The 24,361-nt window shown below is 48.5% G+C and overlaps 1 protein-coding gene across 3 annotated transcripts in view; it reads right to left on the bottom strand.

Moving 5' to 3' along the window:
• GPR50 (G protein-coupled receptor 50) overlaps nt 1–21,649 on the bottom strand; it is a 188,143-nt gene extending 166,494 nt beyond the window's left edge. Inside the window, exon 1 of one of the 3 annotated variants that reach the window (XR_010391039.1) lies at nt 21,448–21,577. Coding sequence is in view for 1 of the 3 variants with exons in the window: in XM_026123121.2 (XP_025978906.1) it covers nt 21,448–21,622 (175 nt within the window). In the remaining 2 variants the exon portion in view is untranslated. Of the gene's footprint in view, nt 1–21,447 lie in introns of all 3 variants that reach the window. The other 2 variants (XR_010391037.1, XM_026123121.2) reach the window with 2 other exon arrangements.
• Nucleotides 21,650–24,361: the final 2,712 nt, after the last annotated feature.

Genomic DNA, 24,361 nt, shown 5'->3' on the forward strand with positions numbered 1-24,361 from the left:
TTCACTTGCTGTATTTTGCAGCCCAAATCCTATTACTGTTAAAGTTCATATTCATACAAAGGTTTCTACTCAGACCAATTCTAATATCGAATCATTGGTGAATCAGGAGGCGGTCTGCCAAACAGCACTGCGAAACTCCAAAATTTCTGCAAATAAAATCAGCATCAGACTTCCTCCATGGTGACAATTAAGAAAATACCTCCCGCCTTGCCTTTTAGCCTGCAGTGTTTCCTCCACTTTCTGGACTGCAAAGACTATGAAGTCAAAAAGCCTGGCAACGCTTTGTTGCAAGTAAAGTCTTAAACAAGAATAGCCACACAAGAAAGAGAAAAAATAATCTTTACAAGTTTGCCAAATACACTTCTGACAAGAAATGATACATTTATTAACTGCTGTATAATTGCAATGTACTTTTCTCAGTGAAGCTCCCCAAAAGTTTTTGCTTGAAGATGTTCGATGGTGAGCAAAAACAGACTACGCCATCTGTGATGTACATGGCTATAAAACCAATTCCTCTTGGGTTACTTCACCTTTGAATTTTTAAAGATCAATCCCATGAACCAAGTTCAGTTGTTTTGTTCTCAGCAGTTGCTACAGCCCTTTATAAGGGGCACACACTAGTCCTTCTCCTAGAGATAAATATTTCCATATTGCACTTTCTTAATCTGTCATCATTTTCAAGGTGACAGTTCATATTTGGCTCTTTGGAGAAGGAAACATTCCTGAAAGGAACATCATAACTGGGAACGTGTAAAGTTGGCAAGAGTAATACATGCTCCCTATTACACTCCTTTTATCTACTCAGACCAGGAAATTAGACCATGTGTAAGTATGAGGTGTTGCCTGATTTATAGCCTGCTCTACACCACTCTGCAAGACAGCGAGTCACATTTGTGAGGAGTTTATACAAAATGCTACCCTTTGATTATTTTGCTTTGCTGATTAGATGAGAAATAAGGTTCTGAAGGACTGGGGCACTAGAGTCAACAACTACATGGCTTTTCATAGTTTTTCCTGCTCTGTGTTCAGGGTTGCTTTCTGAATTGTGTAATAAATTAGATATAAATCAAAAATTCAATTAGGTAAATACGTGAGCTAGGTTGATGCACCTCTGTCCCATAGATGCAATCAATTTTTTTTCTTTAACCACCACATTTCAAGAGAACATCTGGATAGCAATCAGTATGGAAAAAGCCCGCTGTTCAGATGAAACACCCTAGCTGCATGTGCCTGCACAAGCCAGGCTGCAGGCTTGCCCCTGTTCTCCCAGAACAGTGGTGTAGACCATGCATCTCCCTTCAGTCCCTTTAGCCCTTAAGGAAACAGTTAATACAAATCCCTGGGCTGCCAGAGTCACTAATAAAATGACTTTTATAGAAGTTGTAGCTTTTGTAAAGATTGCAAAGCTCAAGTCACTCATGTTTGGTATATTAGTGCCCAGGCAAAGCAATACAGGACCTCGCTGTGCTAGGCACTGCTCTGACACAACAGACCATGGTCCCAGCTTACAGTCCAAGCAGGCAAGATGAGCAAAGGGGCAGCGAGAGGATGCAACAAAAATATGTCCACATTATACCCTTCCAGCCACTTAAACTCTTCCGGCACAGCTTTGCCAAAGAGATGTCACAGAGCTGCACCACAGATCAGACACAAATCTTTCCTTCAAGTTCCATGTCGAGGTTGTCTCGTGCTACCTTGAATTTTAGCTGTCTTCTTACTTCACAAGATACTCCCCAGACAACTTTAGGCAAATGCTATTAATCAGTGAAGGAGTTAAGACAGCATGATTATGAGGAACACAGGAAAATGAAAGAGTCATCAGGAACAGACCTAATGTATTAGTAGGCACCAATGCTCTTAATTTAGAGAGTTAATATATTTAGACTAAGAGTAAATGTTTGAAAACTAGGGAATTATTAGAATAATGAATTCTAAAGCACTCACTGATAGAGAATGTAGGAAGAATTGTGTCCTGTCTTACTGAAGTTGAGAGTTTTGGAATGTCGTTAGCTTTCCATGGCTTGGAAAAGCATTTAAAAGCAAATGTAATTTTAAAAGGGGGGAGAAGGAGTAGGGCAGAGAAATTAATATAATGCAAGATAAAGCTATAGCTCCACAGGCAATGGATCAATAGGTATCATACATCCTACTGCTAACCCTACTCAAGAAGCAGCAACTTTAGTCCTGATGCATGTGTTGAAATTCTGCCCTACAAGCCATTTCTGATAGGTGAGCTCAGAAGCAAACCTGAAGATGGGACACACACACACACGCATATATCTTGGCTTCTTCCAGACACTGCAGCTCTACAGCCCCTTGCCTCAGACAGAGGAAGCAGCATCTAGCGGGTCTAGAGTCTGTTCATCCAGCAGCAGCCCCCCTAAAAACAATGTTCCTGTTACAGGAGCTTCCCCCACACTAAAGAAATCACATCTTCTATCTTATTCCTAAATGCAAAGGATAAGAATAATATAAGAAGTCCATGACACCGCTTGTCCCTGCACTGCACCGCACCTGGCATCCTACCCGAGGAGGCAAGGGAAGCCTGGCCTCCCTTCGAGCAGCCCTGAAGATCCAATAGCAGTGATGCATGCTGCTCCGCTCCTTCCCTCACCTCAGTCAGAAAGTTATATAAATAAAAAAAATCATTGCGCAAAACCTGGATTGGGGTCATCTGGACCTATTGCAGCAAGATCAGCTGGTTCTGCCCCGGGGCTGTGTTACATGTGCCCTCCACCCTCATCCCAGCCGCATACAGTATGACACGGTAATGAGTAAATATGCCCAGAGTTATCTGGGCATGCTGCTCACATTCGTGCTCCCACCACAGCACGCACGACCCAAGCTGCACGGTCTAAAGCCAGGACAGGAGCAGGTCCACAGGCTCCAGCCAGCACCACACTGCTGCGTCCCCAGCCATGCTTAAGACACCTCCTACGAATCACCTCAAAGAGCAAACGTTTCAAACACCAGGATATTCTCCATGAAAAAGGTACTCTTCTATTTCACAGTTCTCTCTGTTCTCTGATCCACAGTGCTATAGAGATGAATATCTCAAAATGCAACTTCATTTATCCACACTGGGCATTTCACTGCTTCAGTATCACAACGTAAGCAATCAGACAACTTCGAGACTATTAAAAATACACTGTCAGTTTGTCATTGTGCACAGTATTGTACTCTCTCACTCAGGCACTTTATGACTACTCTTGCCCTGAAAAACTAAAAACCATTTTTGACAAATAAATAATCACAAAAATCACAGAGCGAGGGGAGGTATATGAAAGGGGCAGTATTTAACTGAAAGGTAGTTTCAGCTCTTTTGTAACTGATCTACATTTCAGCTTCATGCCACCCTTTTTCCAACTTTGCAGTGAATTTCCACTCAAACTTCACCTGTTGCTACTCCTGTGCCACTTCAAGGACATTCCAACAGACAGCTCGCCTGCTGCAAAGTGGGCAGCTGTAATAAGGACAAAAAGTGCCAAATCAGAAGTCTTTTGTGCTGCATCTTTTTAAGATGATCGTGAAGTACCTATCTTCCCATTAGAGCAGAGACGTTCAAGCATTTTGAGCTCTGGGATACCCAGGAGAGACAGTCATTCCCTCCTGGCACTAATCATCCATTTTCTTCTGTTCTCCTCCTCCTCGAGGAATGCACAAAGCAGCAGGAGAACAGGACAGGAGCTTGATAGACTATACGCACACATCTCACACGTGGCGGCAGTCCCTGCACGCAGCAGGCTGCCTTGCTTAAGAAGCCTCCACGGAGAGCTTCCCACCCAGGCCAGTGAGGGCTCCTCACTGCAAGGGCCAGGGCAGACGGTATGGCAGAGACACCTCCCCAGTGGGAGAGAGATGTCCTGGGACCAACCCTTGGAATAGCTCCCACAGGGTGTTACTATGACAATTACATTGTTGTTGGAATTGCAATGCCAGTGCTCTGGGGAGGCATGGACTTTCTGGTGGGGCACCATCCCTCTGAGAGACAACTCCCGTGATGGTGTTCACTTAGAGAAGGCAGCAGGGTGGGGGAAACTTCAGAAACAGGAGGATGATGCTAGAAGTATTTACTCAAATGCCCCCCAGCTCCCAGTTGGCACTTGGTCCCGGTTCAGGCACCAGTTCCAGGACTTACCAATTATCATGACCTATGGGAAACCTTCTGTTCCTCCAGCACAAACAGGAACACATTTATGTTCTGCTAGTGGGGTTATATCCAGGCTGGCGGAACAAAAGCAGCTGTGCCACCAAATTACTTACAATGCTTAGTGTGCTGCCAATTCAAATCCCACCCAATTACTTTAAAAAGATCCAGTGCATCTTGAAAAGCCAGCTCTGAGGAAAGTCCAAGACCTAAAACAAACCAATCAAGCACACAGAACAAAAAAGTGACCCTGGGCTTCCAAAGATAGAACTGCGATACGCTGCCAAGCGCCTGTCCATCCTGGCACCTTCATCCATGGAGCCAGGAATTATTCAAATGTATTTAGATACAGCACATTCCCCCTCTGATCCCGCCTGGTTTCCCCAGGGAAAGAGCAGTCAGAGCAGTATTAGAGAAGCAAGTGTTCATGGAAGGACTTGCACAAAGTTAATGTTTCACAGCAACCAGCTTATCTTTCTCTTCTTCTACTAGGAAAGCTATATACGTGTATGAGGCCAGGACTGCTCCTGGAACATGAGTGCTTTCCCTGGGTTACACAGAAAGCTGACCAGCTATTCCCCAGCGCTTTAAAACGGACCTGTCTTAGATGCCCATGCTAGAAAGCAAAACCAGGCAAAGATTTGCTCAGTAATTCCTCTTCATTCACATGCAATATCCTTCCACCCCAGTTTGGTGGTGTTTTACCACAGGTAAGGATGGCTTGTGGCTAAGACCTTGGCCCCACAACTTGCCAGTTTTGCCGTTAGGACCTTGGGCTCAGTCGCTCCCAATTTCTGAAAACAAAGCAGCATGGGGTATCGCCCAAGTCCTGTGAGTCCTGTGAGCACAGGACCACAGTGCACAGCAACTTGCATATAGTTTTGCAGCACAACTGCCCTCCTCTTAACACCAGAGTAACATAGGTGCCAACCACCTATCTGCCAATTCTTTAGGCTCTGCAAGCACAAACCACCAAACCTCATCAGCAAGATACAGGTGCATGTTCACATGCATATCAAACCATGGAATAATATCTGCTTCGGTGTGTCCATTGTAAAGTAGCATCTAACCTAAATCAGACAGTAAGAGCACAGAGGCCTGACACATTCAGGCTACCCATGAGGGAGGTAGGGTGGTGATGGCGAGCAGTGCAGCAGCAGGCTCACGGGAGAAGTTTTTGCTCAGGCTTTAGGAACACTGTAAGAGTCGGAGAAAGGGGATCACAGTTTGCCACCTCAGTCACCTCCTCATAATATAGTTTTGTTGATTGCCAGGAATCCAAACTCACTTAAAAAGAGGAGAGAGGGAAAGAAAAGGGTTGGCTACAAACCAGGATCACATTCCAGGAAAAAGTATCAGAGTTTGATCATTTGTTTTCATTCCACGTGGGAGAAAAACTGGGTATCTTTTGAAATTTGTTGCAAATGGGCAAAAGAATCACTTTCAACAGTGAGAAAAAAATTGTGAAAGACTAGTTCATAAGTGCAGTGGAAATAGTTCTGCAGCGGCAATTGATTTTACAAGGTTAATGATCTATCAGAAGAAATCCAGTCTGTTCTGAGAAGAATTTGTCTTTAAAAAACAAGAGAATTCCAGTCAAATTGCCAGTGAGGAAGGACAGGCACTGCCAAGGGAAGGCTGAAATAGTCCAGCACTTTGTAAGCCCTGTTTGTTGCTTGCCCATTGCTCCGTTTCCATTTCTGTATGATTTACTCCAAAGCATATTTGTTATTTTAAAGACTCCGCAGAGAAGGCTGTGACTGTGCTAAGGCATGAAAAGCTGGTGTTCATCCAGTGGTTATTTCTTGTTCCCAAACTAATTTTAAAGGCTTTGTTTAGACTAGGATTTAGCAAGACTTTAATTAACAGCTTCCAAGGGTACACCCAGACTAGGAAAGAGAGCACAGGCTTGTCTCATTAGCAAATTAGCCTACTGTCCTAATCAGGCAGGGCAAGCCACAGTTTACTGCCTCATTGCCTTACACAACAAACCTAGTTTTCCCACCTACGTGCTCCCGCAACCCAGTTCACAACTCTGTCTTGACTTTTAGAAGGACTTAGCTAGGTTATGGTAGACAACATCATCTCACTTTTCAGTGTGAATCTTGACCAGGCCAGGGAAACTTTGTTCACGACAGGTCCTCCTGAAAGCCAAGCACTCTGAAATCTCCAGGGAGGTCCTGGTCTCTAGGAATAGGCTGCCCAGCATCTGACAGAATGACATCGGTACAGTGCATGTACTCAGGGATAAACCAGATGGTCTCACAAGTTCTCTCTTTCTTGATGACAACAAACCTGGTGTACCCCTGAAGGGCCAGGAAATCAGAACGTATGTCCAGATATTCTGCCTGCGCCTCACCTGGGTGAGAAGCACCCTGAAAGACAGCACCTTGCAAGGCAGGGTGCTCTGCAGGGGCACGGCTGACGCATGCAGACAGGCACTGCCTGGCTGCCGGTCCACCCAGTGCATCGCAGCAGCAAACACATACAATCGCCTACAGAAGACGCGAGCTTACCTGTCGGCTAGAGCAGCACAGGGCTGCGTATCCCACTGCTCCCATTCGCTCTTACTGCCAGCCACCATAGCTCACGGCAATGCGACTGCCTTCTTGAAAGCAGAGATGAGCATTACAGCCTCCCACAGAAATGAAAAGTCCTGCCTCTCTCTATCACATCTGCCTTTCTCTGTAAGTGCCACATCGTTCTTCCGCCTTCATAACACATACTCCCATGGACCTGCATGGGAAAGGAACTGAGCGTGGAATCAATACAGTAACATCTCATTGTTTTTGCATCTTTCAGCTATGCCTATTTTGAAGGGTTTTTTTTTTTTTAGAAGGTTTCCAACTTAACCTGATTAGTTTTGCCTCATCAGTTTTGCTTAGGAAAAAAAAAATGTTTAAGACATTAGACCTAAGACATAAAATCAGATCTACACTTCCCAGATTTATGGCTGGTCTAACATTCAAATTTTAGATATTGTAGAATATGTTTATTTTATTTCTAGTCTATCCTTTGAAAAGCCAAGATATAATCTCTGACTATGTATACGTGCACATATACATATTTATATATCTCCACATAAAAAGGAACAGTATACTTCACACTCACTTAATTTCTCCTTGTAAAATAGAGCACTGAGAAATTCAGTATTTTGGGAGAGGTAAAAAGAAGAAGATAGGCAGAACTAGTGATGGAAAAACCATGGACAGCTAAATTTTTAACTTCTCTTCAGCTTTTCTGCTGCTGTTTATGGAGATGCAGAGATCACACTGGTCATTTATAAGTTATTTGTCTGTTCTGAGGTTTGCATGATTACATTTTCAGGCAATTATTAATAGATTCTGTTAGTGTGAGAGTTAACTAACCTCTCTCACAAGTCAGAAGAGTAATGTGAGAGGAGAGTGCAAGAGGCAGTGATAGAGAGTGTGAGAGAAAAGCAAGAATCTCAATTTTGTCAACCATGCCAGCCCACTCTAAACACTACTGGAAGCTTCTTGTTGGGATATTTTATGTTGTCATGACTTGCCTCAAGTCTCTGTACCAGGAACCGGAAAGGGTAATTGCAGTGCCTGAGATAAAATTAACATGCCTTAAGCCCAAGTCCGTATGGCACAGTTGGCCAGGTTCTTTCTGAATTTCAGCTCTGATCTCCCAGACCACACAGAAAGGCCAAAGACCTGGCTTGGAGGTGCTTATGGGCTGGGCTACTTCCCTTGGCTGGAGAATGAATCACTTGGGTTGGGTTTGCTTTTACTTGGGCTGACACCTGTCAACTTTGCAGAGAAGACATAACTCCAGCATCAACGGGCTTCCACTGCCTTCCCAGCTTCTCCTACAGTTGAGGCAAACTGAAAAAATGTTCTGCAGTATCTCAAAATAAAGGAGGAGGCGGGAGGACCTTGATCTATCTGCTTAAGTGCAGAGACTAAAGAACGTACTAAACTGGAAAAGGCTAGCTGTAGAGTGAGGCTAACCCAGAAACTCAGCCCTAGCACTGGTCTCCCAGGTGACTCTCGAGCAATGTCAACGCAGAGATCTGACCCAGGAAAGTTTGTTGGAAAGCTGCAGGTAGCAAACCACAATGCACAACCCCCTCACTGCAGCTCATCACACTGAGCCTGACCAAAGCTAACAACAGGGGCTATTGTTCTCTCTCCCTGTCTATTTAAAAGAGCAATGATTTGCATGAATGAGGATTGGCTTTGGAGTATGTGCTTGGCAACTCCAGCAGATAAGCAGCCAGTGTTTCCACAGAATACCATAGGGTTCTGAAAGAAATATATTTAAATTAGTTTAGCAATATTATTAAATCCAAGAGTGGATATTTTTAATATGATAAAATCCATTTTCCTAGGAACCAGCCAAGAATAGCATTAGATTTCACTTGGAAACAGTGTGGGGGAAGCGCCACTGCTCTGCCATCACAGCCTTATTGCTGCGGCCAAGGACACAGAGCAGAAGCCTCGCACAACACCTCTCCCAGCGTCCCCAGCCCTTCCCTCATCCGCTGTTGTGCCTCAAAAGACAGCTCCCCAGCAGCTCCTCCCTTGCCTGCTACATGGGTGAGCCTGAATCCCACCCGCCAACACTGGGGTGACTCTGCTCTCCTCTAAAGGATGGGAACCCTCCATCGGCCATAAGGATGCCCGAAAGCTGAGCACTAATAAACACATTGGGAGGGCAAATTCACAGCGATAAAAAGGCTAGGCAGGGGTATCTCAGCAGCCTAGAGATGGGACTTGGGGCCAATGAAGGAGAAGTGGAAGGACAGCAAGATTTGGATTGACTCTGCCATAGGAAGTGTTCAGCAGATACAAGCAGAGAACAAATATGTGCGTTGGGTAAATACAAATGAACCAGCCCTGAAAACAGATAATCTCCTCATGGCCTCCAGCACTTCCACCCTAAAATTCCCATTGCCAAACCCATTCCCATGCACCAGGACCCCAATTCTTCACTCTCTCTCATCTTCCCTGTGTACTGCACACCCCATAAATCCTACGCCATGTCTCCATGCAGGTCCCAGTGCCGGCTCAAGCTGCTGCCTGAGCAGCAAAGGCCACACATAAGCAAACGCCCAGAGATACAGAAATAAGCTACTGTCCCCTAGCCACTCCATAGTATGTGCCCAGGAGAGGCTCTTCTCACCCCACAGAGCACATAAAAGCAATTCAGTTGCCTTGCACAAGTCATAGGAAAATCCTGGACTACCTGGAGAATATCTAAGCAGCTATTTTATTCCCTTCTCTAAATCCCTCTGCTGTGAATCTTTCCACAAAGTAGAACAGAGCTAAAACCACAAGTGAGCCATGTGCCACCCATCTACGTCTGTGTGGGTGGCCAGAACACCATGGGAAGCCCCGCACCTTGCAGAAGCCATGCTGCAGGCACTCTCCGGGGGGGCTCTTCCCTCCCTTCTGTCTGTCAGGCAATATTTCCCTTCTGGGAGTAAATGCCTGGACTCCAACTGCTAATGCATTCAAATGTAACTGTGCGTATGGATTTTACTCACCCCATTAAGATTCAATCTGCTCTAATTTATACTGCAGTATCTGCAGAAATAAAATCCACACCTAAGCTCTGAAGGCTACACTTAGGGCCAGGAGTAAGGTGAAATACATTAGACTCCATTTAACTTGCAGCTCATACAGGCTCTGTGCCTGCTCATCACCTACCACAAGGCCAGGTAAGTTCTTCCCCAAAGACACTAGGGTCTCTTGACCCCACCTACATCCACCTTCAAATATGAATGTCTGCAACACACACAGCTGCCACTTCTCTCTACTTTATATTTCAGCACTGGAAAGAGGAAGCTTCCTATTGCCTGCTCTCGATCAACCCCCTCATTTTGGCTCTCGTTAGCGCATCCCTCCATCCCTCCTCCTGCTGTAGCCGGCTTCCCATCACCCCCATCAGGATTCCCACTTTTCCCCTTTGGTTTCTGCTCATCCTCCTGCCCAGACCCTGTTGAACCCTTCTGCCTAGCTCTTTTTATCAAGGCTCATGAGCCACAACTATGATACATTCCTCAGCATCTCCAGAGTCCAGCTTGGCCTTGCCTGAAAGTCACCCAGGACCCTACTTAGGCCAACAAGAGCAGCACCTAAGTTGAAGGACAACCAGGAATTCAGAGCATGTAGGATCCTGGGCTGCCAGACTTCAGTCCACTGCAGTCACTGCACGGCTGTCAATATGACATCTGAGGGCGATGCCACAGATTGTTTTATGAACTAAAATCTGATGTTTCCCAATCAAAGATTTTGAATGGGACATCTCAGAGGGCAGTGACCCATTGGTCAAAAACAGACTTCCAAGTTTCACGAATGGGAATGGTTAAACATGAGAAAGCTATGCCATTGGCTTCCCTGTATTTCTTCCACAAAGAGCAATGCCATTATACAGGGAATGCTGGGGGACAGGAGTGTCCTGGGTCTTTGGCACTGCCCTCTCCTTGCCAACCTGCCTGAAAGAATGGTGCTGTCCTCCTCCGCCCCTACTCTCTGCCACAGCACAGACTTGGAAGGGATGAAACATCACCCATCCTGTGCAAAGAAAAGCAAAACTAGCCAACCTATAGAAAAGAGGAGCCCTTTGTGCAAGGGACAGGACAGAGCAACACTTTTCGGTCAGGGTCAGTGTGGAAAAAACCTGGAAACTCTGGATTTTTTCCAGTGTTCAGGGGAAGGGAGAACAAACCCAAACTTCTACCAGGACACAAGGTCACACAGTGTCCTGGCCCAGCTTTAACCAGGACAAAACTCTCTCAAAAAGATGCAAAGAAAAACAACCTCTGAATTACCTTCCCTTTTATTTATAGGCCATCAGGTGATGGGTTGTCTTTTAAGCCTTACAATTAATCACTCTGCCAATCATCCAGGCAGCAGTTACTTTGAGCGTGCATGTCCACCTTCTCTCTTTCCAAAACACATCCCAGCTTCTGCTGAACAACTGTCAGCAGGATAATTATTTGCTATTACCTAAGCCACTATTTGGCCCTCTGAATCCTTCAGCAGCATCAAGGCCTGGGCCAGTAATGCTCTTTGGGAGTGAAAGGCCTTTGCTAGAGGCAAAGAGGGGAAGAGGGGTTGGAAAGAATTAGAGAGGAAGAAAGGGAGACGAGCGCCAGGCTGAGGCTGGCTTGCCTGTTCCTGTTGCGAGGTGCACAGGGTGCTCCTCCCAGGGATGCAGGGTATTATTTTGCCTAGTACAAGGAAAATGCAGCTGCATTCTCCTGTTGCACGGAGACTGGGCCTCAGCCAGCAGAGTATTTTGTGGAAGAGCACAGCTTTATACCAGCACTCCACTGAGAAAGAGTGAGCTATTGCCAAAATACAGCACCTTCACAAGGGCCCACTCACATTCACAAAGGAGCAAGGCACATCGTGCTCCCGTGCTAGTGTGGCTTAGAGCCCACGCGGAGCAAGCTGGTGTTCACCAGCACCTGCCCATGTAGTCCTGCTCTCCAACTATGTCAAAAGGCCTGTACTTTCCCGCAAAAGAAGAAATATGTGACAATCATCCACAATCAGCCATGAGGAAACATGCTGCCTCTGCTGCCTTGCAGATTACAAAGCATAGCACAGTGAGTTGTAGAGTTCCTAGGAGATGTACATGAGTCTGCGGCAGATTTTCCTAATCAGATAAATTGTATCTTAAATAACTTGAGGGTAATTTTAAATAATTTTGAGGGTAACTGTAAAGAGACTTGCACCAATACATAACAAAGTCTCTGTTCCTTGATTCTGAAATGCTAGAATTACTGCTTCTGGTGGAAAGCTGATTCATTTCCCCCAAATCATGTATTTATTAAGATACAATCTCCAACTTAGCCACATACCATTTTTCCATGAACTTTCTGTTACACCCAAAACCCAGGCTGAGCATGGCTCACTTAGTGAGCACAACTGATGGTATTTTATCTCTATTCGCCATCTGCACGCACTACGTAATGTACTCTGCCGGGTCCAAATCCTACTCCAAATAAAAAAGATCATCTTGAAAACCAATGTGTCACAGGAGGGACGAGTGGAAACTTCTTCTGGAAGTTTAGGGAAGTTTCACAAAGGGGTTCCTGAGATCCAGCACTCCTAAAAATAGTCCCTTTTATATATGAGCTGTAAGGTTCTTTTTTATTTTTTTTTCTTCAAAAATAGCAAAAAAAAATTGAAGGCTTTGACCTCATAAAGTTTATGACATGGAACTCCCTTGGGATCTCCTATTGAACTGTACAAAGGACCAATTTAGAAATATTTCTGAAGCTACTGCACTCCAGAAAGGCTTATAAACAGCTCACATCTGTGAGACCTATCATTTCTTCCTGCAGCTCTCCACGAGCAGTGCAAGCACTCCCCGAGCACAGCCCTCACAGCGAGGCACAAGGCTGCAAGCCCCACTCACTCTCTGAACAGGACGACAAGCCCAAGTCTTCTCCTTGGTACTCAGGGCACATTGCTGCTCCCAGCGCATTTTACAACCCAGGAGAATCCCAGTGCAATCCTGTGCGGATGAGATGTGCAAGAAAGCGCCAGGTTGGGAACCTGACCTGAAACAACACAGAGACTGGAGCACATGAACGTGGCTGCTGCGTTAGTGTCAGAGATCTCTCCAAACCAGTCCGAGCCCAGGACTGCGCCCTGTGGCTGCGGCACAAAGAAAAGTGCCGTTGCAGCACTCACGGTATCTCTTCCTCTAGGCCCTGCTATGCAGATCACCTTCTAGGAAAAAAATACATCTTCTTTCTCTCTCCTTCCTTGCCGTCGTTGATGGTCCTTGGCAAAACGGGAGAACAAATTCAGCCGGGGGACACAGCAGGGAAAGAGAGCCCTGGGACTCAGCTGAAGTATGTCCCCAGCTCTCCCTGTTAATGCTCCCACTCCTGTCCCTACTGACTCTGTTAGGGTTACCTGCAGCAGTAAACCAGACTGAGACCGTTCCTCACACTGCACTGCTACTACACTTAAAGTTCACACTTTAATCCAAATTAATTTCCTCGTGGGGCCATGGTTTTTTCCTCACGTTACTTCCTCTTCTCTCACCTCCCCAGACAAACAGCCCTGTTCCAGCGTCTGCCTGCGCCATGGAGAGGAGCCTGCTCTGATGCACAGCCCTGCTCACGCCCCGAGGAGCAGTCTGCCAAGCGACCCCAGCTAATCGCTCCTGCCCTGTGGTACGGCAGCACAGGACCCAGCGACACCGCTGGGGTGCTCGCCGCGGGCTGCCCCAGCAGAACGAGCCGCAGCACGCGGGCATTGCTCCTCACGCCTCCGTTTGACAGCACTGCTCTCCAGCATCACTCCAGAGCGTTTTGCAGCCTACAGCAAGGCAGGAAGCATCTCGCTCCACCCAGGTAGAGTTCAGACACTTGTAAAGAAAAAGGGAAACCCAGGAGCCCAGGGGACCGTGTGGACAGGCACGTGCCTGCTTCTAGACTGAAAGAAGATGTGGAGGAAGGATCTTTACCTAACAGGAAGAAATCCAAAACTTCCAGCCAACATGCTACAGTTACAGAAATACTTGGCCGAAGAATACCAGCAGAGACTGCTACATTTCCATGGCACAGACACAGGACAACAAGCCCATCAGCCACTGGGCGACCACGACACAGAGAGAACAACCCGTCCCTGCCAGCAAGTCCGCTCCATCTGCTCCCGAGCCCGCACGAGCACTCAGGTATACCCCATCTACTCCACTGACAGGCCATTCTCTGCAGCTTCACTGTGCCACGGAGAAGCAGAACGATACACCCCACAAAATCACCATGCCACCAGACCTGTTTGAAGCAGCCCTAACACTACTGTTAACTTTTCCAAGGTTGACAGCACAGGGAGCATCACCGGCAGTCAGCTTGATATGACAAATTCATCACTGGCTTGTCGAGCGAGTCAATAAGGAAGTTAAAAGCAAATGTTGTCACGGATTATTCCAACAGCAGTGTACAAACAATAGCAAGGCCCTTTTTCAGCAGCTCGCCCACTGATGGCACAAGATCCCCATTTAAGAGGAACGGGGTGCCGACGTGACGTTTCTACATAAGAGGACCCAGCGCCCTGGGAACTGGTGTGCATCTCCAGAAGCCCCTCGAGCCCCAATAACCCACAAACTCCTCCGCTCGGCATCGCAAGCGACCGAGCTGCTCCCCTCTGTACGCACACGGCTGCCTCTCTCCCTCCTCCACCCCAGGGCAGGGCTCCCCAGGATTCGTGCCAAAAGGGACAAACTGTTCCCTGGACAAACAGCACAGTTCTCACCTCGAGTCCAACAGAGAGCCAAGGTACCTGCTCTAGGGTCCCTAGCATTTCAGAGGGTCAGAAGCTGGATAAATCAAAAGCACTGGTGGGAGCTCGCTACAGACAAATGAATCAGCAGAGCAGATGAGCAGTTCCTCAGACATCTATCTGCAATGGAGAGAAAGCAATGATGTAATTTCAGTCTTGTGACATATGGCAGGGGGTTCGCGTTGCTAACCAAAAAAAAAAAAACCTCAAAACACCTACATATGGTAGATAGCTTCCTAAGATACGAACCAAGGAAATCCCGTAATAGCTGGAAGAAAACCAATCTCAGTTCTCAACAGCATCTGAGATAGGAAAACAGAACCTGGTCTAATGTAACACTTGAAAAGGTCAAAGGTCAATTTCCTAAAACTGGAAACAATTGGGCACAAAAATAACTGAGAGAAACCACCTAAAATATATATATATATATGCATATATATAAAATATATATATATACACACACATATATATATATAAAAATATAAAGTAACAGTGCTGATTCTGGTTTAAAGATACTTCAGAGGCCTGAAAACAAAAGCAGTACTATACTCAAAAAAAGTTTACTTTGTTTATGAAAAGAACTGTTTAAGACAGGAGCCTAAAGAAGAGTTTAAGAAACAAATACATATCTGTAACAAATTTTAAAAAAACCATTAAAGTTAGTAGCTGGAAATCAACATACTTTATAAAGAAAGCTAAAAGATATCACAAAACTAATGGCAATAGGTATGTCAGAAAAGAACAACAGTCTGTTGATACAACAGGCTTGATGCTAAAAAACTAAAGTGAAATTATCCATGTTGATAAAGAAGATGTAGAAATGATAAGCATTTCTTATCTTTCCAGATAAGGATGACTTATTTATGTCTCAGCTATAACAAAATTCTCTGAATTCCAGAAGCCAGTCAGAAGGATATTCAACACCATCTATTAAACATTTCTTTACATCTGTGAGACCATAAAACTAACACCTAATACTGCATAGTACTGAATCCCTAACGTTGATTTTTTTTTTTTTTTTGAACATGTCGCAGGACAGTCAGGAAGTTCCAGAGATCTTGGAACAATAAATAAAAAACTCAGCTCAAACAAACAAAATCTTAGCGTCGTGCCAATATTTTAGCAGGGTAAACGGACTGACCTGGGAACTACATGCTGATTACCCTGACTCTGGTCCCAGGCAGAGTCATGGAAAGGCCAAAGCAAGCAACAAAGGATTAAAAGATGGAAACACAATTAGCGCTAGTCAACAGACTTTTATGGTAGAAGGACTTGTCAAATTAATCTGGTATTTCCTCCGAGATTACACATTTGGTTGACAAAGGTAACCATGTTGACATAATACACGTAGACTTCTGTGTGACATTTGACTTTGGCCAGCATGACAGTCTGACAATAAAAACCCCAGCACTATACAAACATTGGTGTAGTCCATATCAAGTGGATAAAAAACTGGTTGAGCCTGGTGACCTAATTATAGTTATACTTGCGCTGACTGCCCCCGCTGAGGTTTCAGCTCCCTGAAGAGAGACAACGTTCCTGCCAGGGACCAGGACCCACAAATCAGAAAGATGGCAGAAATAGTTAGAGAAAAAGCCAAAAAACTTTTTTCAGCTGAAAAATGGAGAAGGGCAATACAGTGCCCATAACACAGACAACACAGAGACCCAGCCACGAGGTCGCCTTGTGCTGTTCCCTTGGACAAGAGAGGAGGGCTGGCACTGCACCCCGAGATGACACCTCCACTGCAGCTACAGCGCTGGGCCCATCCTACAGCATTTCCCAGCTTCAGCCCCTTGCTAAGGACCTGCTTGCTGCATCAGCAGTCGCAAAGCTGGGAATGCAAATCATCCAGGAACCGAGCAAAGGTTGAGTACAAGGGAGCAAAGTCCTCCCAAGACCTTCCCTCCTCTTCTCCTCCATCTGTAATCTGCTCCGGGACATTCACACTGAGGAGCAAAGCATCTAAAATAGGCAGCAACCAGATCTCAGACCACCCTGTGTGTGTTTGCCCAAAGGCTGCAAAGGGCTACCCACACCCACCAAGAGCATTTACGAATGAGAGCAGGGGTAATATTGGACTGCTGCACCCAATCTTGAGGATGGAAACCAGGCAATGTGTGAAGACCAGTCACTCTCTCTCCACCCCTCAGCCTCCTCTGTCCTAAGCTACCACCACCAGACTTGCAGGCAACAGCGACGGAGAGAGCCTGTTCCTCTTCCTCCTTGCTGTTTGCTATTTCGTGCCCTCCATATATCAGTGACGTGGTGTTACACAGCAATAGCGTGGAGGAGAAAAGCCTCCAGCCCCTGCGGAGCTGGGTTTTCCCATCAGCAGTACCTCTGCTATAGGTAAAGGGCACTTCTGGATTGGGAAGTTTACAGACAACAGCAAACACCAGCAAGTGGAAGGGGACTCTCATCTCAGTAAGACTGATGATCGCCAAGTCCTGGCCACGCTGTTGCAGAAACCACGCTCCGTAATTCTTTTCAGAAACTATCCAGAAGTTGTAGAGATGGTTTCTGCCCCATTATTCCCCCTAGAGAGACATTTCAGGACTATCTTTCTGTTTGAACAGTCAGGAACCTTCCTCCAATTTCTAATATAACTTCCGTCATTTATGCCTAATTTTACCTTTTCACTTTTCCCTCCCTTATACACTTCCTTCTCTCCCTGCAGATATATTTGCACACAGTAGCCACATTTCATCTCAGACTCCATTTTGCTGGGCCAAACAGGACGATTTTCTCTAGTTTCCCATCCTAACAGCAGCTCTCCATTCCCTTGGCAATCCTAGATACCATTCGCTGAACCTGCTCCAGCCTGAGATGAGCCTGTAATACTATTCATTTCCATACAATTTCTACCACAGAGCAGAGTAAATCTTTGTCCTGTGTTCAGAAATATGTTATACTGAAACAAGAGAAGTCACTGCACATGTACAAAGGTCACTTTCCCATCAAGAATGTTTCATCCACACAGACCCTATCTTTTACCAGAAATTCCTGTTTGCCCAGTGCCTACCATATCTTAGGCAAGAGGACCATATTTATACATGTAAGAATTTGCAAGATCAGGCTATGAAATTGTACCTCAATTCAGCATGGAGATTTTGGGGGATAAAGACAAGATGGGGGCCTGCGCCCTTAATTTTAAAAGCAAATAAATAAATAAAAGCTTCTACAATGAACAAACAAAAACCTTTATGCCATGGTGACTTGAATCCTGCCTTAGTAAAAAAAGGCTTTGCCAAAGCAAAAGTAAACTCTGGTTTTGAGAACACCTGCAAAACAAGAAACATAGAAGCCTTCATCATTCACAGGTTCATGCTCTTCCTAGGTAGCCACACTACCGGTACAACCCCACATCCCACTTTGGTGTGGGCCTGACAGAGATCTCATCACATCCCAGGAGCCAAGTGGCACGCATTAATACATGCCTGAGACAGAGCAAGTGCAGCTATCGGCAAGCCCTGGGCCTGACCTTTCATCCTTCTGTATGTGAAACTCCAGGCAGCGTTACAGCAAGATGTGGGTTTTCAAGAAATGCACATTTTGGCTGTACGCCCTTTGTTTTCAGAAAGTTCAAAAGAGCTAGAAAAGTGTATTTCCAGGGCCTTTGCCCAAAGAACAGACTGATTTATTTAAAAGTCTGACTGTTTATTAGTGCAGATTTTCACATTTGTGAAGCTAGCAGGAACCACAAATGAGAAGCTGTAAACGGAGATATGCCAGCAACTTTTAGTCTGTCGTGATTTTGTGCTTGCCATATAATACATCATTCACTCGTATTATTTCCTACATAGGATCTTAAGTCGCGCTCAGCACTCTGAGTACCTTCCAGTAACAACACAGCAAACATGCACACCCATCTGATATATGTAACTCCCCTCCAGAGGGGAGAAGTGGAACACAGCGATTTCTCTTGGAAAGTCTTAAAGATCAGGTGTTCGCTTTTAAACTAATGTGTTCACCACTGCATACTTGAAGTGTGAGCAAGGTGGCCAGGTTTGTGAAGACTCTCAGCGCCTAGAAAGCTCAGCCCTTCTCATCTGCCCCCCCTAAAGAGACACAGACATCTCTTCTGGCAGAGGAGCAGTTATTCCCCCTGCCCTTCATCCTCAGCCTTTTAAACATCCAGCACCATGAGCATATGGACCCAAGCCTGGAACTTCACTGGAAACTCTCTGATTGAATATACAGGCAACTCCAAGCATCCAGCTGTCCGGTTACCCACCCCTCCCAAGGGTTAACGGCTTTTGGCCATTTACACCATATTGCTGTTGCCTGCCAGAGAAACTTTGAAGGTCTGAGTAACTGACTCCAGGTCACTCTTTGCCAGAATGGGAAGGAGCCTACTGGAGATAACAGAAGCATTATTCATGGATGCTGCTATATGAAAGCTTAATGTCAGCAGTGCTCCAGCACGACTGACCCAATGACCAATTGCGGATGTGAATCTTCCAACAACGAGAAAGCCCTGGGGCTTTGCATGAAGCCAGATTTCCTCTGTCCACAGGCATCATATCTTTCTGTTCATTCAGCTCCAGGCACTGTTCTTCGTCCATGAGCCAATATGCTCCAGGCACTTGGCCACCTCAGTGGAGATGCCCCTCACAAGACAAGGAGCGCAGGCCCCTGGCGAGACCCTGCTGCCAGCCACACACATACTCTCTCCCCGTTTTAGCCACAGGCTGTGCACAGATACTGAAGCGTGCCAAGTACTGCAGAGAGGTCCAGGAGGCTGCGACCAAAAGTCCCATCCCAAAGAGGGAGGTTACCTGCCAGAGCCATCGAGGCAGTGCTAGTTTCATGTCTCAGCCTGAATCCAGCTTATCCTGCAATACAGTTTTAGCTCTAGGTGACGACCTTGTAACCGGGCTCTCGTTGCCTCCCTACACGCTTGCTGCAGAAATGGATGGCTTGGCACTTCCAGGATTTGGCAAGAACTGACACATCCATAACGGGTGTCTTTTCTATTTATTGGACTGGCTTAGCATATGTTTGAACAAGAGTAGGAAATTGTTTGTCTAAAGGACGTCTAACTGGCTGTTGGACTCCGGATAAGCATCCTTGTTTGCGGGCTTGTTCGCCTGCCAGGAGGAGCACAAATGGAGCTGAGACCCCTTGACTTCTTGTTCTGCATTCAGGAAGGCAGACAGTCTGCTTGCTTGCCAACATGGACAGATGCAGGATGTTGTTTGAACATCCTAAACACACATGATCTTTTCAGCAAAATAAGATGACAGTGATTAGATCCTGGTTAGACATTTTAACTTAATGAATACGGGACCATCATCATCAGTCTGAAAGCCTCACTTTCCTGATCTTGACCCCTCTACTGACTCTGCAAACATACTGCCAACTTAGGCTGTTGACTGAGGGAAGAACAGCGCTCAGGCCAGTGAATCGGGACAGGTCTCTTGATACCTATCACTGCTTCGAAGCACGTACCTACGAATTCTCCACTGGTCACGCTCTGAATTCTGTGTACAACAGGAGTCACTTCGTCGGTTAACAAAGATTTCATTTGCATTGGTTTTACTAGCACATCCCAATGGCTTGTATTTAGAGCAGACAACAAGCTACTGAGAATCATTAAGATTTTGACAATATCTCTGTTATCACTTAGAGGGAAAGAAAGTTATTCATTTACACTTTTGCTTTAATTTTAACTCGAGCTACCTAGGAGACATTCTTAAGACATGAAATGCATTCAAGCAATTAACAGTGTGAAAGGTGATAAAAGCAGCTAAATAGTTTCAGATCTACTTGCTGCACTACCCAGCCAGATGACATAAATCATTACTTATCCTTTTTTTGTTTTATATCTTAGTAAGTTTTTTTATTTTTCCTTTCCAGCACCACTGATTATAAGCTCACAATGCTCACATTTTAAAACAAAGCCACTTAAGATAATTGCAAATACCTTTCTCAACTAAATTTAAGTTCTCATAAACCCAGTATAATATTTTCATGTCCTGTGGATACTATCGGCCACATCTCATGTATCAGTTAAAACAGAGTAACTCACTGGACTAGGTCACTGCGTCCAGCACCTGCCCTAGCCAGTAGCCACATTATACAGTTCCATTAATAAAGTAATCAAATGTTAAAGTCCGTAGGGCATTGTCCCGCTATTCTTACCCATGGGATACTTTTACTGGACTCCATTGAGTTATTCCGCGTTTACAGAAGAATAAGAGAGAGATGAGGGTCTCCCCTTTGTATTGCAGACTATAAATAGTGGAAACATTTCACCCCAAGCTGTACAACTAAAGTTTGTTTTACCTCTTTTGCTGTAAAAGCAGATGCCGGTATAGTCACTAACAAAAAGTACTCTGTGGCGCCTTTTCGGCAGCACTACACAGACTACCTGAAACTCCGTACAGAACAGCGTTTCTTGCTAAAACAGCAGAACACAGAAGGCAGAAAAAGGGCACTCTCAAAATACATAGCCTTCTTAAAAATAGTTACTATTAGTATCAGTATTATAATTTTCCTAGCTTAACTCATGAGGGAAGTCATTCTGTACAGCCCCACGTCAGGTTTTCAAAGCGCCTACAGAAGGGGTTGGGAAGCCTTCGCTGTCTGCTTTCAGTTTGTCACCTACAGCACAGCAGCTTTAAGCTGAAAACGCCAAACTGATGCAAGGACACAAAAGCAAGTGCTCGGCGCTGTAGGAGGCTCTTCTCAAGAGTAGGAATCACCTCCTGCACCTGACTCTCACCATCCTCCTAGCTCCTGCTCTCCTCGCTCTTTCCCGGCAAGCGTCTCACTGAAATTAATGAGAGTTTTACCTGAGTTGGGACTCGAGGACTGGCTCCTGCATTTGCAGCTGTCTCTGGGAGACAAAAAGTTCGGAGAAGTTGGAGGACAAGGGAGCGACACGGGCAACAGCGAGTCCGCGGCGCGGCCGGGCGGGAGGGAGGGAGGGAGACGCGGGCGCCCCGCGACCCGCCGCCGCCGCGCCGGGGCCGAGCGCGGGAAGCTGCCGCCGGCCCCCCCGCCCGCGGCACTCACCGGCGTTGCGGAGCTTCTTGTTCCTCAGCACGGAGAGGATGACCAGCACGTTGCCCAGGATGTCCCCCACGATGGTGACGATGAGCACGGCGGCCAGCGCCGTGGCGGCCCGCGCCGCCGGCCCGGCCCCCAGCCGGCAGCCCGCGCAGCTCCCGTTGCTGCCCGGCCGCTCCATGCGCGCCTCGGCTCGGCTCGGCTCGGCTCGGCTCGGCTCTGCCCGCCCGGCCCGGCCCGGCCGGCCCGCCGCCGCCGCGGCCCCTCCTCCCGCCCCGACGGGGAGCCCCGGCCCCGCCGCCGCGCAGCCCCCGCGCCGCCACCGCGCTCCTCCCCGCCGAGCCGAGCCGAGCCGAGCCGCGCCGCGCCGGCCCCGGGGCGCCGCCGCCGCCCGCAGCCCTGCCCCGGGCCCGGGGGGGCGGCGGGGCCGGGGGCGCGGGGCAGCCCGGCCCGGCGCGGCGCGGGCGGCGCCTCCGCAGCGCTGTGTCATGGCGCCACCGCGCGGCGGAGGCGGGCGGCGGCGGCGGGAGGGGCCGGCGGGGCGCGGAGCCGCGTGGAGCCGCTCCTCCCGCGCGCACGGGTGCGCGGTGTGCATGAGGCATAGAGTGCGCGACGCACACTGCGGCTGTTGGCAGTGTGGCGGGGGTGGGCGCTGTGCGTGGCGTACGTAGCACGCACGGTGAGCAGGCGTGCGGGAGGAGCTGACGTGCGGATCTGCATGGTGTGCAGCGCACGCGATGTAGGTGTGCAGGTGTGCATGGTGCTGTACAGGCCCAGGCCGCTGGAGAAGACGTGCCCGGCCCTAGAGCCTGCTGCTCACTTGCACGACGAGAGAAGGCGGCTTGGAAGCCCCTCCAGCGCCCCAGCGCAGGGGTGGCCCCGTGGCCGGGCCTGCCAGCCCTGCGCGTAGCCCCCGCCGGCCCAGCAGAGCCGTCCTGCCGCCCCAGCCACGCGGGAAGCGAGCGGGCCGGCCCTGCCGGGCCCCGCGTAGCACCGGCCGCAGGTAGCAGTCAGCTGTCTCTCTACACCCCCCGGTGTAGCTAACAGCCCTTTCGGCGGCGCTGGCTGCGGCGGCTCTCGGCCGGCGCCCCCGCACGGAGCCGCCGCGGCCCCCGCGGGAAGGGGAGCTCCGGCGGGAAACGCTGCCGGGGCTGCTGCGGCTCCCCAGCAGGAGCTGTTCCTCGCTGCGGTCAGTCGTTCCCGCACCGCCGCCGCCGGGGAGCCGTTACCTGCCGCAGCTCTACTCCTGCCAGACCGGTTAAAACACTTAACGGCCCCGCGGCCGGAGGGTTTTACAGCACCGTCCGCCTGCTTGGCACCAACACCTCGTGCCCCAGCGAGCTCTGGTAACAGCTTCCCCGCCGCAACACCTCCCCGCGCGTGGCCGGCACGCTGCCGATGCTGGGCCATCGGGCACCCGAGACAAAGCCTTCCTCGAGCAGTTATTTCAGAGCAGAGCAGGCAGCTTTTGTTTTAACTCTATTGACTAATTCGGAGACGTTTGATGCAGAACGCCAGGCCCAAACTCCCAACCCAAACACGCCCTGGCAGGGTGACCCTGGCGGGTGGCAGGGCGGTGCCCGGGGCTGGCCAGGAGGCCCGGCGGGTCGGAGGGCCCAAAGCAGCCCGGGGAGCCGGGCAGCACCCGCAGCAGCACTGAGCTGCATGCCGCCCTGTGTTCCCTCTCGCTCCAAACCCAACCACCACCTTCACAGACTCCTGGTGAGTCCGGCTCGGCGGTGGGGCGGCCGGGGCCACGGGTACGCGCCCCTTGCCTGGTGTCCCGACCTTTCGGCACCTTTTGCTTTGATGCAGTTCTGATTCGGCTGATTGCTTTAGCCGCCTTCGGGTGTGCTTTAAATGTGGGTAGCTTGGACGTGACTGCAGGGGTTGGACTCCATATGCTTTAGGAAAACAGATGTCTCGGGCTCGCTGGTAGAAGTGTGTTTTCAAACTAACGAAGGCGGTGGCTGATGCTAGGGAGAAAAGCTGCCTCTCTACGTGCCGCGGTAAAGACGTGTGCAGTATTACCCTTTCTCCTCTGGCTGGGGGCTGCCAGAAGACCCAGAAAACCCTGCGGCCAAGATGGTCACCCCCTGCTAGGGCCTGCGCGGGTGGGCGGCCGTGCTGGCAGGGGCCCCAGCGGCGCGGAGCGCGGGGTGGGCAGGGTCCCCGGGAAAGCCAGGAGTCCCGGCTCCTGCACCGGGTGAGCGGCCTCGGCCCCTCCGCATCCGCAAACCCTTCCAGCGCCAGGCAGCAACCTCTTCTCCCATCGCTCCTGTTGGGGTGTGTGGGGGAGAAATGCCTTCCAGGCCAAGGCACCGCCAAACAGAGACTGGCCGGTTCATCCATGGTGTCAGGGCCATCTCTGCGCTGCCGGGGGCGGGGGGGGGGGGGGGGGGGGGGGGAAGCACGCACCACACCGCACAGCAGAGCACACCAGGGTGGCTGCAGCTGGTGCCACCCCCCAGCTCTGCTACGAGCACCAAAGCCGCCCAGCAAAGCTCTGCACCTGACTGATGCTTAAAAATACTGCTCGCATTACTGCTCCTGTAGAGTGGCGGGAGGCAGAGGGGGCCACTTCTGATAAAAGTGCTGCGGCCAGGAAAACACAAAAGGGCTTTCCATCTGGTGACGACTTCTGCTCATGGATTTTCACCCATAATGTATATCTGCAAAAAGCAGCCTTCTTCCACCGCCTGGCGAGCCTGCCCTAGCTGGGCAGGTCTGCATGGCTCTGCAGGCATGTGTGCATCTGCACCGCTGTATCAGCTAATCTCTCGTAAGACACTTCCGAGAAATTATGATAGATGGAGTGAACAACCATTTTCATCACTGGAGTGATTTAGATGAATAGTTTTCAGGCCATTTCCTCCCACCTTCCTGCTAAATGGACTCTTCACTGCTTCAACTGGGAAAA

The sequence above is a fragment of the Dromaius novaehollandiae genome, chromosome 11 (genome assembly GCF_036370855.1).
Source record: "Dromaius novaehollandiae isolate bDroNov1 chromosome 11, bDroNov1.hap1, whole genome shotgun sequence".
In the NCBI taxonomy this organism is placed as follows: Eukaryota; Metazoa; Chordata; class Aves; order Casuariiformes; family Dromaiidae; genus Dromaius; species Dromaius novaehollandiae.